The sequence below is a fragment of the Nerophis lumbriciformis genome, linkage group LG11, assembly GCF_033978685.3.
Source record: "Nerophis lumbriciformis linkage group LG11, RoL_Nlum_v2.1, whole genome shotgun sequence".
Lineage (NCBI taxonomy): Eukaryota > Metazoa > Chordata > Actinopteri > Syngnathiformes > Syngnathidae > Nerophis > Nerophis lumbriciformis.
Window position 1 is genome coordinate 678,708 of NC_084558.2, and position 12,603 is coordinate 691,310.

The following is a 12,603-nucleotide window of genomic DNA, read 5'->3' on the forward strand; positions in this document are numbered from 1 at the left end:
TAGGATCCTTGAGTGTGCCGCAGTTATGGGCAATAAGATACAGAAGTGAATCTTAAACATACATTTCTTCAATGCAAAAATAGATACATATTTTTCCATCACCTCATCTTTGTTCCAAAATTCTGGTGCTGAGTGTTGCATTTTTCATAGGGGGGTGTAGGTATCGTCTTATACATTCTTATTTTGATTCAAGCAACCTTATTATAGAACTTTCAAGCTATATAGATTTTTTATCAAATGTTTTTATAATTTGCATATTTAAATAGGAAAAAAAAAATCTTAACAAAAGCCCAGGGGCCACCCTGTGCTGGGGGTCTCGGTACAACAGTCCCACTTGGGGAGTGCTGTAGTATTGTGGCCAGTATTTGCTTGAAGAACCTGGTAACTACAATACAAATACCCACACAGACGTAACGTGATCACTCACCCGTGATCTCACGGACAGTGACAGGCTCCGCCATGACAGCCGGAGGACTGCGCCCTGCAATGTTCACCGCCACCACCCGGAAGTTGATCTTCTCCCCAACAGGAAGTCCGCGCACCACATAGCTCTGCTTTTCGCACAAGTCAGTATTGGCCACCGCCCACTCCGTGTCTGCAAATATTAAGAAATGAATGCAACACACAAAAAAAAAACACATTTGAGTCTTTCATCTATCTTTTATGGACCTCCTTCTTTGCAGTATTCGATCACGTAGCCGTCCAGGCCGCCGGCTCCTATCCTCTCCGGCGCGAGCCACTTCAGGTGGCACGTGGTGTCCGTCACGTCGTGCACCATCAGACGTGTCGGCTCACTTGTCGGGGCTGAGGGTCACAGGAAGAAGCCAGTGAGTGGCAGAGGACGGAAGAATTTGGTTGACAGGAAGTGCGACGGCCATGACGCCTACCGATAGGCATGAAGGGCTTGGAGGTGGGACTTGGCTGGGACAAGCCGATGCTGTTGACGGCGAACACCCTCATCTCGTAGAGAACACCTTCGATCATTCTCTTGGCCTCGTACGTGGTTGATTCGTACACGTCGAAGTTAAGCTTTGTCCACCTGGAGGAACCTTTCTTCTTTCTCTCCATGAGGTAACCTGATGGAGTAAAAGCCTTTAGAACAAATGTAACGTATTGAGAAGGGGAATTTTGGCCTTCCACAATCCCACACACGTCTTTTCCTTTTCTGTTCATTCTAAATAGAGAAAAACTGCTAGTACAAGGCAGCTTACAATGCATGTAAGAGGATCCATCTACTCCACTTACAAAGCGCTCCGTAGAAACATCCAAAAACCGCCAAAAACGCTTCAGTATTGCTATTGTAAGAGCTAACAACGAGGAACTACTTTTATGGCGTAGTGACACACAGCCTTGCTCACACTACTCCTCTGCTAATGGCGTTGGTTGTGACCCGCCATTACATTAAAAATCCACACTCCACCCTACTTGATAGTGTATGGCTCTTAACTTGGCTCTCAACAAATGGAACGCAGCAAAGGATCACAGCAACATCACTAGGAAGTATTTTTGATCTGAATTTGCCCAACTCAAGGAGAGCCCTAGTGCTGAAAGATACAACCATCCCATCATTTGGCCTCCCAGTGAAAGCGGACATTGTGAATCATTGTTTTTGATATTTATTAGTTGCTACGCACTCTGTGAAATCAAAATGCTGTCAATATTACATGTAATCATAATGTGCCTGTTACTTCAATGCAAATTATTTGCCATTTGCAAAGATTTAAAAAAAAAAAATCTGGAAATTTCTCTAGTTTTAAGAGCTATTTACTTGTTTTTAGTCAGTGATTTTACATCATAATCTTAATTTTAGCATGAATAATAATATTGAAAAATAAAATATTGCGTTTATTCTAGAGATGTCCGATAATATCGGCCTGCCGATAAATGTGTTAAAATATAATATAGGAAATTATCTGTATCGTTTTTTTATTATCGGTATCCTTTTTTTGTTTCTTTTTTTTTTTTTTTTTTTAATTAAATCAACATAAAAAACACAAGATACACTTACAGTTAGTGCACCAACCCAAAAAACCTTCCTCCCCCAGTTACACTCATTCACACTCATTAACACAAAAGGGTTGTTTCTTTCTGTTATTAATATTCTGGTTCCTACATTACAGGTAAAAGCCAGTAAATTAGAATATTTTGAAAAACTTTATTTATTTCAGTAATTGCATTCAAAAGGTGTAACTTGTACATTATATTTATTCATTGCACACAGACTGATGCATTCAAATGTTTATTTCATTTAATTGTGATGATTTGAAGTGGCAACAAATGAAAATCCAAAATTCCGTGTGTCACAAAATTAGAATATTACTTAAGGCTAATACAAAAAAGGGATTTTTAGAAATGTTGGCCAACTGAAAAGTATGAAAATGAAAAATATGAGCATGTACAATACTCAATACTTGGTTGGAGCTCCTTTTGCCTCAATTACTGCGTTAATGCGGCGTGGCATGGAGTCGATGAGTTTCTGGCACTGCTCAGGTGTTATGAGAGCCCAGGTTGCTCTGATAGTGGCCTTCAACTCTTCTGCGTTTTTGGGTCTGGCATTCTGCATCTTCCTTTTCACAATACCCCACAGATTTTCTATGGGGCTAAGGTCAGGGGAGTTGGCGGGCCAATTTAGAACAGAAATACCATGGTCCGTAAACCAGGCACGGGTAGATTTTGCGCTGTGTGCAGGCGCCAAGTCCTGTTGGAACTTGAAATCTCCATCTCCATAGAGCAGGTCAGCAGCAGGAAGCATGAAGTGCTCTAAAACTTGCTGGTAGACGGCTGCGTTGACCCTGGATCTCAGGAAACAGAGTGGACCGACACCAGCAGATGACATGGCACCCCAAACCATCACTGATGGTGGAAACTTTACACTAGACTTCAGGCAACGTGGATCCTGTGCCTCTCCTGTCTTCCTCCAGACTCTGGGACCTCGATTTCCAAAGGAAATGCAAAATTTGCATGGTTGGGTGATGGTTTGGGGTGCCATGTCATCTGCTGGTGTCGGTCCACTCTGTTTCCTGAGATCCAGGGTCAACGCAGCCGTCTACCAGCAAGTTTTAGAGCACTTCATGCTTCCTGCTGCTGACCTGCTCTATGGAGATGGAGATTTCAAGTTCCAACAGGACTTGGCGCCTGCACACAGCGCAAAATCTACCCGTGTCTGGTTTACGGACCATGGTATTTCTGTTCTAAATTGGCCCGCCAACTCCCCTGACCTTAGCCCCATAGAAAATCTGTGGGGTATTGTGAAAAGGAAGATGCAGAATGCCAGACCCAAAAACGCAGAAGAGTTGAAGGCCACTATCAGAGCAACCTGGGCTCTCATAACACCTGAGCAGTGCCAGAAACTCATCGACTCCATGCCACGCCGCATTAACGCAGTAATTGAGGCAAAAGGAGCTCCAACCAAGTATTGAGTATTGTACATGCTCATATTTTTCATTTTCATACTTTTCAGTTGGCCAACATTTCTAAAAATCCCTTTTTTGTATTAGCCTTACACAATATTCTAATTTTGTGACACACGGAATTTTGGATTTTCATTTGTTGCCACTTCAAATCATCAAAATTAAATGAAATAATCATTTGAATGCATCCGTCTGTGTGCAATGAATAAATATAATGTACAAGTTACACCTTTTGAATGCAATTACTGAAATAAATCAAGTTTTTCAAAATATTCTAATTTACTGGCTTTTACCTGTATATACTTACAGCACGTATATAAAACGGTGTTGGAGGTTTCTGAATGTTTGTTAAACGTTAATGTACACTAGGTGTGGTGAAATTACCCTCTGCATTTGACCCATCCCCTTGTTCCAACCCCTGGGAGGTGAGGGGAGCAGTGAGCAGCAGCGGTGGCCGCGCTCGGGAATCATTTTGGTGATTTAACCCCCAATTCCAACCCTTGATGATGCGTGCCAAGCAGGGAGGCAATGGGTCCCGTTTTTATAGTCTTTGGTATAACTCGGCCGATCTCAGGGCGGACACTCTAACCACAAGGCCACTGAGCTTCACCTGCTTTTTTAGCTGCCTCTTACGAAGAATGTTTCACTATTTAGAACGCACAGAAAAAAGGAAAGGCGTGTGTTCTTGTCACATATAAAGATTATGAAAGATGGGCAAAATTCCAAAAACCGTAAAAAGCCTTTGTTCTTCACCCTTGATTGGTGCACCACCATCAAACTTAGGAGCCTCCCAGATGATGGAGGCACAGTCTTCTCCCACCGATGTGCACTTGACATGCTCAGGAGGGTCGGGCACATCTGAAATTCAGACATCAAGATGTCCCTCACAGCATGGTCCATGTTGAATCATGGCGGTCTTTACATACCGACGATTTTCACAAACAACTTGGCCCTGTCTTCTCCAGCGGGGTTGGTCACGACGATGGTGTAGTTGCCCTCATCCTCCCGTTCGGCGCCCTCTATGACGAAGCAACTCAGGTCCTTCCTGCTCTCCACCCTCACTCGCCCGCTGCTCTCTGTGATTGGCTAACAGACAGGAAATGGCATTTTTTTGGGGTGAGGTTTTTTACAATTGTGTTGCCCTTTCCGCTTTACAGATGCCATGCCTCGTGTGTAAATAATGTCTAACGGCCACATTTTTGATGGATGACACACGCATGGATGAATTGGGGTACGGCATCTATAGAGTAGGCTCAACCTTATTAAGGAGCTTTTTGTATTATTAGGTCCATCAGTGCTAAATATTATAAACTTATCACTTTCCTCTGGCACTGTTCCACTAGCATTCAAAAAAGCAGTTATTCATCCTTTGCTCAAAAGACCTAACCTCGATCCTGACCTCATGGTAAACTACCGGCCGGTGTCCCACCTTCCGTTTATCTCGAAAATCCTCGAAAAAATTGTCGCACAGCAGCTAAATGAACACTTAATGTCTAACAATCTCTGTGAACCTTTTCAATCCGGTTTCAGGGCAAATCACTCTACGGAGACAGCCCTCGCAAAAATGACTAATGATCTACTGCTAACGATGGATTCTGATGCGTCATCTATGTTGCTGCTTCTTGATCTTAGCGCTGCTTTCGAAACCGTCGATCATAATATTTTATTAGAGCGTATCAAAACACGTATTGGTATGTCAGACTTAGCCTTGTCGTGGTTTAACTCTTATCTTACTGACAGGATGCAGTGCGTCTCCCATAACAATGTGACCTCGGACTATGTTAAGGTAACGTGCGGAGTCCCCCAAGGTTCGGTTCTTGGCCCTGCACTTTTTAGTATTTACATGCTGCCGCTAGGCGACATCATACGCAAATACGGTGTTAGCTTTCATTGCTATGCTGATGACACCCAACTCTACATGCCCCTAAAGCTGACCAACACGCCGGATTGTAGTCAGCTGGAGGCGTGTCTTAATGAAATTAAACAATGGATGTCCGCTAACTTCTTGCAACTCAACACTAAGAAAACGGAAATGCTGATTATCGGTCCTGCTAAACACCGACATTTATTTGATAATACCACCTTAACATTTGACAACCAAACAATTACACAAAGCGACTCAGTAAAGAATCTGGGTATTATCTTCGACCCAACTCTCTCCTTTGAGTCACACATTAAGAGTGTTACTAAAACGGCCTTCTTTCATCTCCGTAATATCGCTAAAATTCGTTCCATTTTGTCCACTAGCGACGCTGAGATCATTATTCATGCGTTCGTTACGTCTCGTCTCGATTACTGTAACGTATTATTTTCGGGTCTCCCTATGTCTAGCATTAAAAGATTACAGTTGGTACAAAATGCGGCTGCTAGACTTTTGACAAGAACAAGAAAGTTTGATCATATTACGCCTATACTGGCTCACCTGCACTGGCTTCCTGTGCACTTAAGATGCGACTTTAAGGTTTTACTACTTACGTATAAAATACTACACGGTCTAGCTCCAGCCTATCTTACCGATTGTATTGTACCATATGTCCCGGCAAGAAATCTGCGTTCAAAGAACTCCGGCTTATTAGTGATTCCCAGAGCCCAAAAAAAGTCTGCGGGCTGTAGAGCGTTTTCTATTCGGGCTCCAGTACTATGGAATGCCCTCCCGGTAACAATTAGAGATGCTACCTCAGTAGAAACATTTAAGTCCCATCTCAAAACTCATTTGTATACTCTAGCCTTTGAATAGCCCCCCTTTTTAAGACCAGTTGATCTGCCGTTTCTTTTCTTTTCTCCTCTGCTCCCCCCTATCCCTTGTGGAGGGGAAGACACACAGATCCGGTGGCCATGGATGGGGTGCTGGCTGTCCGGGGTCGGTACCCGGGGTGAACCGCTCGCCTGTATATTGGTTGGGAACATCTCTGCGCTGCTGACCCGTCTCCGCTCGGGATGGTTTCCTGCTGACCCCACTGTGGACTGGACTCTTACTGTTATGCTGGATCCACTATGGACTGGACTCTCACAATATTATGTCAGACCCACTCGACATCCATTGCTTTCGGTCTCCCCTAGAGGGGGGGGGTTATCCACATATGCGGTCCTCTCCAAGGTTTCTCATAGTCATTCACATCGACGTCCCACTGGGGTGAGTTTTTCCTTGCCCTTATGTGGGCTATACCGAGGATGTCGTTGTGGCTTGTGCAGCCCTTTGAGACACTTGTGATTTAGGGCTATATAAATAAACATTGATTGATTGATTGATTGAACCTATTTGAGGAATATAGCATATGCATCCATGGTCACGTGTGCTTTAAGGGAGTAGAGTGAAAATATCTTCGTCTAAAGTTAGAAGCAGGGCTCATGTTTGTCCTGAAGCTATTTCAGAACAGTGAACCATGCAGAGAAACTTGAAGCCAGATCAACTTTGTATTTCTTAGGAACCGGATGGAGACCTCAGTGGCAAAATGAGCCCATAATAAAAATGCATGGCTTTGTAGTTTTATTAAAATGTTGGCTACTGTATGTAGCAAGTGGGGACTTCAACGATCACTAATTGATTTTATTCAGAAAGTGAATGGTTTGCTCCCTTTTAATTAGAGATGTCCGTTAATGGCTTTTTTTTTTTTTTGCAGAAAACCGATATTCCGATATTGTCCAACTCTTAATGACCAATTCCGATATCAACCGATACGATGTATACAGTCGTGGAATTAACACATTATTATGCCTAATATTCTTGTGATGCCCCGCTGGATGCTTTAAACAATGTTACAGGGTTTTCCAAAATAAATCAACTCAAGTTATGGCAAAAAAAATGCCAACATGGCACTGACATATTTATTATTGAAGTCACAAAGTGCATTATTTTTTTTAACATGCCTCAAAACAGCAGCTTGGAATTTGGGACATGCTCTCCCTGAGAGAGCATAAGAAGTTTGAGGTGGGCGGGGTTGAGGTGGAGGGGGTAGGGGATAGCGGGGGGTGTATATTATAGCGTCCCGGAAGAGTTAGTGCTGCAAGGGGTTCTGAGTATAAGTTCTGTTGTTTTTATGTTGTGTTACGGTGCAAATGTTCTCCCGAAATGTGTTTGTCATTCTCGTTTGGTGTGGGTTCACAGTGTGGCGCATATTTGTAACACTGTTAAAGTTGTTTATACGGCCACCCTCAGTGTGACCTGTATGGCTGTTGACCATTGCATTCATTTGTGTTTGTGCAAAAACCGTAGATATTATGTGATTGAAAATCTTAAGGGGCCGCGTGTGGCCCGCGGGCCGTATTTTGCCCAGGTCTGCTCTAACACATCACTCCCTCTGAAAAAAATGTAAATATTTCCCAAGCCACATGGCCCCTAGGAAATTGCATCATTCAGACCATGGTGAGGCCGAGGTGATTGTTAAATGACCATTTGTTATGTGTTTACGTGTTAGTATAAACGCCATGTTGCTATATCTCATGTATTTGTGGACTCTGTGCTGAAAACTCACTCGTGTTGCCTCCAGTCCTGTTACTCAAATTAGTTGTCATTGGCTCACAAAAAATAAAAAAATAAAGTTGCCAGAAATGGGCCAATACACCTGTTTGAGTGTCTAATATGGGTGTTAATTAGGGATGTCCGATAATATCGGACTGCCGATATTATCGGCCGATAAATGCTTTAAAATGTAATATCGTAAATTATCGGTATCGGTTTCAAAATTATCGGTATCGGCTTCAAAAAGTACAATTTATGACTTTTTTTAACGCCGCTGTGTACACGGACGTAGGGAGGAGTACAAAGCGGCAATAAACCTTAAAGGCACTGCCTTTGCGTGCCGGCCCAGTCACATTATATCTACGGCTTTTCACACACACAAGTGAATGCAAGCATACTTGGTCAACAGCCATGCAGGTCACACTGAGGGTGGCCGCATAAACAACTTTAACACTGTTACAAATATGCGCCACACTGTGAACCCACGCCAAACGAGAATGACAACCACATTTCGGGAGAACATCCGCACCGTAACACAACATAAACACAACAGAACAAATACCCAGAACCCCTTGCAGCACTAACTCTTCCGGGACGCTACAATATACACCCCCCGCTATCCCCTACCCTCCGCCCCCCAACCCCGCCCACCTCAACCTCCTCATGCTCTCTCAGGGAGAGCATGTCCCAAATTCCAAGCTGCTGTTTTGAGGCATGTTAAAAAAACTTCAATAATAAATATGGCAGTGCAAAGTTGGCATTTATTTCCATAACTTGAGTTGATTTATTTTGGAAAACCTTGTTACATTGTTTAATGCATCCAGCGGGGCATCACAACAAAATTAGGCATAATAATGTGTTAATTCCACGACGGTATATATCGGTATCGGTTGATATCGGAATCGGTAATTAAGAGTTCGACAATATGGGAATATCGGATATCGGCAAAAAAGCCATTATCGGACATCTCTAGTGTTAATTTAGAGTCCGAAAAGACACACATTTGAGATTATTTTGTCAAATGGCACTGATTCTGGGCAGCACGGTAGTAGAGCGATAAGTGCGTCTGCCTCACAATACGAAAGACCTGGGTTCGATCCTGTGCTCGGGATCTTTCTGTGTGGAGTTTGCATGCTCTCCCCGTGACTGCGTGGGTTCCCTCCGGGTACTCCGGCTTCCTCCCACCTCCAAAAACGTGCACCTGGGGATAGGTTGATTGGCAAAACTAAATTGGCCCCTAGTGTGTGAATGTGAGTGTGAATGTTGTCTGTCTATCTGTGTTGGCCCTGTGATGAGGTGGAGACTTGTAGAGGGTGTACCCCGCCTACCGCCCGAACCCCCCGCAACCCCGAAAAGGAAAAGCGGTAGGAAATGGATGGCACTGATTCTATGGAATGGCTCCCAAACTAAAAGCAATGCAATTTGACTACTGTTATCTTTGTAAATGTTTTGGGCAGTTTGTGTTTACATCCTCACCACGTCTCCTTTGGACCAGACCACGGTGGGTGCCGGTTCTCCTGTGATCTCCACATCCAGACGCAGCTTGTTGCCAGCCACCAGAATAATGGTGTTTTGGGACACCATGTTTCCGGTGGTGTCCAGGTGGATCTTTGGTGGATCTTGAAGTGGGCGACAGCCGGATCATTGCAAGCTTCTCGTAATATTCCTGAGGTCGTTCAAGTGGACTTACCTTGTCGGGGCACGTAGTCGATCTTGATTTCTGTTCCAAGCGGAAGAAGAAACGGTTTAGTGGTGCATGCTGCTGATCAACCACGCCACTTTGGCAATTTCTCTCTCACCCAGGAAGTTGAGTTTAGCGGAAAGTGACAGAGCGTATCCATCAGGAACAAATGTGTAGTCTCCAGCATCTCCCGGCTTTACGTCGTCAATGACCAGACGATGAAACCTGACACACATTAAAGCCATTTATTCAGCTATGCTTTTCATTAGAGATGTCCGATAATGGCTTTTTTGCCGATATTGTCCAACTCTTAATTACCGATTCCGATATCAACCGATACCGATATATACAGTCGTGGAATTAACACATTATTATGCCTAATTTTGTTGTGATGCCCCGCTGGATGCATTAAACAATGTAACAAGGTTTTCCAAAATAAATCAACTCAAGTTATGGCAAAAAAAAATGCCAACATGGCACTGCCATATTTATTATTGAAGTCACAAAGTGCATAATTTGTTTTAACATGCCTCAAAACAGCATCTTGGAATGTGGGACATGCTCTCCCTGAGAGAGCATGAGGAGGTTGAGGTGGGCGGGGTTGAGGTGGGGGGGTAGGTAGCAGGGGGTGTATATTGTAGCGTCCAGGAAGAGTTAGTGCTGCAAGGGGTTCTGGGTATTTGTTCCGTTGTGTTTATGTCGTGTTACGGTGCGGATGTTCTCCCGAAATGTGTTTTGTCATTCTTGTTTGGTGTGGGTTCACAGTGTGGCGCATATTTGAGACAGTGTTAAAAGTTGTTTATACGGCCACCCTCAGTGTGACCTGTATGGCTGTTGACCAAGTATGCCTTGCATTCAATTGTGTGTGTGAAAAGCCGTAGATATTATGTGATTGGGCCGGCACGCAAAGGCAGTGAGCACATCACCCCTATTTTAGCGTCCCTTCACTGGCTCCCTGTGCGCTACCGAATACATTTTAAACTCCTTTTATTTGTTTTTAAATGTCTAAACAACCTCGCGCCAACCTATCTCTCCGACCTCCTTCAGTCTTACTGCCCCACCCGATCCTTAAGATCAGCCGATCAGCTGCTGTTGACGGTCCCTGACACAAGGCTGAAGCTTAGAGGTGACGGAGCTTTCGCCGTTGCTGCTCCCAAGCTCTGGAACGACCTAGCCCTGAGTGTTAGACAAGCCTCCTCTCTTCCTGTTTTTAAATCTCTCTTAAAAACATACTTTTATTCCATGGCTTTTAACACTGAGTGATATCCATCCTGCAATGGCGCCCCATAATACACCTGCTGTGATCCTGTTTTTATGTTTTTATGTTTTTATTAATTCTATTTTAATTATTTATTTTTTATCGTGTTCTGTTTGTGTTGTGTTGTGTTTGCTCGGTACTCGTTTTATCTTTTAACCTGCTCATTGTACAGCACTTTGGCTACCCCTGTGGTAAATTTTAAATGTGCTCTATAAATAAAGTTGATTTGATTTGATTTGATTTGATTAAGGTTTATTGGCGCTCTGTACTTCTCCCTACGTCCGTGTACCACTCCGTACATCGACGTTTTAAAAAGTCATACATTTTACTTTTTGAAACCGATACCGATAATTTCCGATATCACAGTTTAAAGCATTTATCGGCCGATGATATCGGCAGTTCGATATTATCGGACATCTCTACTTTTCATTTGTTATGTTTCGTCCCTCATGTGTACCTTCCGATATGAGTCATTTTGAAGCGCTCGCTTGGCATCACCTCCACGCCATCTTTAAACCACTTCCCTGTGACCTTTTCGTCTGACACCTCGCACTTGAACACAGCCTGGTCGGTCGCCTTCACTGTCAGATCAGCGATGTCCTGCAGCACCTCCAGTTCCTTTTCTGGACCACACACAAGACGAGTTCATCTTTGCAATGCTGTTCGTGTCCAATAAGAAGACAGAAATGGACTCCCGGTAGTACCTTCCACCTCCAGCTCTCCCTTGGTATGACCGCCGTTGGTCCAAGCGTGGTACATGCCGATGTCATTAAGCGTGGCTTCCAGGATGATGAGCGTGTGCTTCCTTCCGTCTTTCTTGAAACGGAACTTAGCAGAATCGCTATCTTTGAGGATTTCCTGATCCTCAAAGAACCTGCAAGCAAATGTTGAATTTGATATATATAATTAAAATACATCCTCGAGTAAGCAAAAATGACATATGTTAATATATACATGAAAATATAACAGAAAATACTTTAGAAATGTAAAAAAATGTTTACAAAAATAATCAAAATGGAAGTAATATATACAGTACACTTGTGGTCAAAAGTTTACATACACTTGTGAAAGACATCATGTCATGGCTGTCTTGAGTTTCCAGTATCAATCTCAATCAATCAATCTTTATTTATATAGCCCTAAATCACAAGTGTCTCAAAGGGCTGCACAAGCCACAACGACATCCTCGGTACAAAGCCCACATACGGGCAAGGAAAAACTCACCCCAGTGGGACGTCGATGTGAATGACTATGAGAAACCTTGGAGAGGACCGCATATGTGGGTAACCCCCCCCCCCCCTCTAGGGGAGACCGAAAGCAATGGATGTCGAGTGGGTCTGACATAATATTGTGAGAGTCCAGTCCATAGTGGATCCAACATAATAGTAAGAGTCCAGTCCATAGTGGGGCCAGCAGGACACCATCCCGAGCGGAGACGGGTCAGCAGCGCAGAGATGTTCCCAGCCGATGCACAGGCGAGCGGTCCACCCCGGGTCCCGACTCTGGACAGCCAGCACTTCATCCATGGCCACCGGACCTGTGCCCCCCCCCCCTCAAGGAAAAGGGGAGCAGAGGAGAAAAGAAAAGAAACGGCAGATCAACTGGTCTAACAGGGGGGCTATTTAAAGGCTAGAGTATACAAATGAGTTTTAAGATGGGACTTAAATGCTTCTACTGAGGTAGCATCTCTAATTGTTACCGGGAGGGCATTCCATAGTACTGGAGCCCGAATAGAAAACGCTCTATAGCCCGCAGACTTTTTTTGGGCTCTGGGAATCACTAATAAGCCGGAGTT

At 43.9% G+C, this 12,603-nt stretch overlaps 1 protein-coding gene across 1 annotated transcript in view; it reads right to left on the bottom strand.

Annotated features, from left to right (window-relative positions):
• The window catches only part of mybpc2b (myosin binding protein Cb), a 100,897-nt gene that overhangs the window by 16,756 nt on the left and 71,538 nt on the right, over positions 1–12,603 (bottom strand). The window contains exons 12-21 of the mRNA XM_061967696.1: positions 11,513–11,682; positions 11,266–11,431; positions 9,669–9,775; positions 9,560–9,589; positions 9,346–9,488; positions 4,337–4,496; positions 4,164–4,268; positions 888–1,076; positions 670–804; positions 428–595 (exon numbers count right to left, since the gene is read on the bottom strand). Coding sequence (XP_061823680.1) covers positions 428–595; positions 670–804; positions 888–1,076; positions 4,164–4,268; positions 4,337–4,496; positions 9,346–9,488; positions 9,560–9,589; positions 9,669–9,775; positions 11,266–11,431; positions 11,513–11,682 — 1,373 coding nt within the window. The remainder of the gene's footprint in view (positions 1–427; positions 596–669; positions 805–887; positions 1,077–4,163; positions 4,269–4,336; positions 4,497–9,345; positions 9,489–9,559; positions 9,590–9,668; positions 9,776–11,265; positions 11,432–11,512; positions 11,683–12,603) is intronic.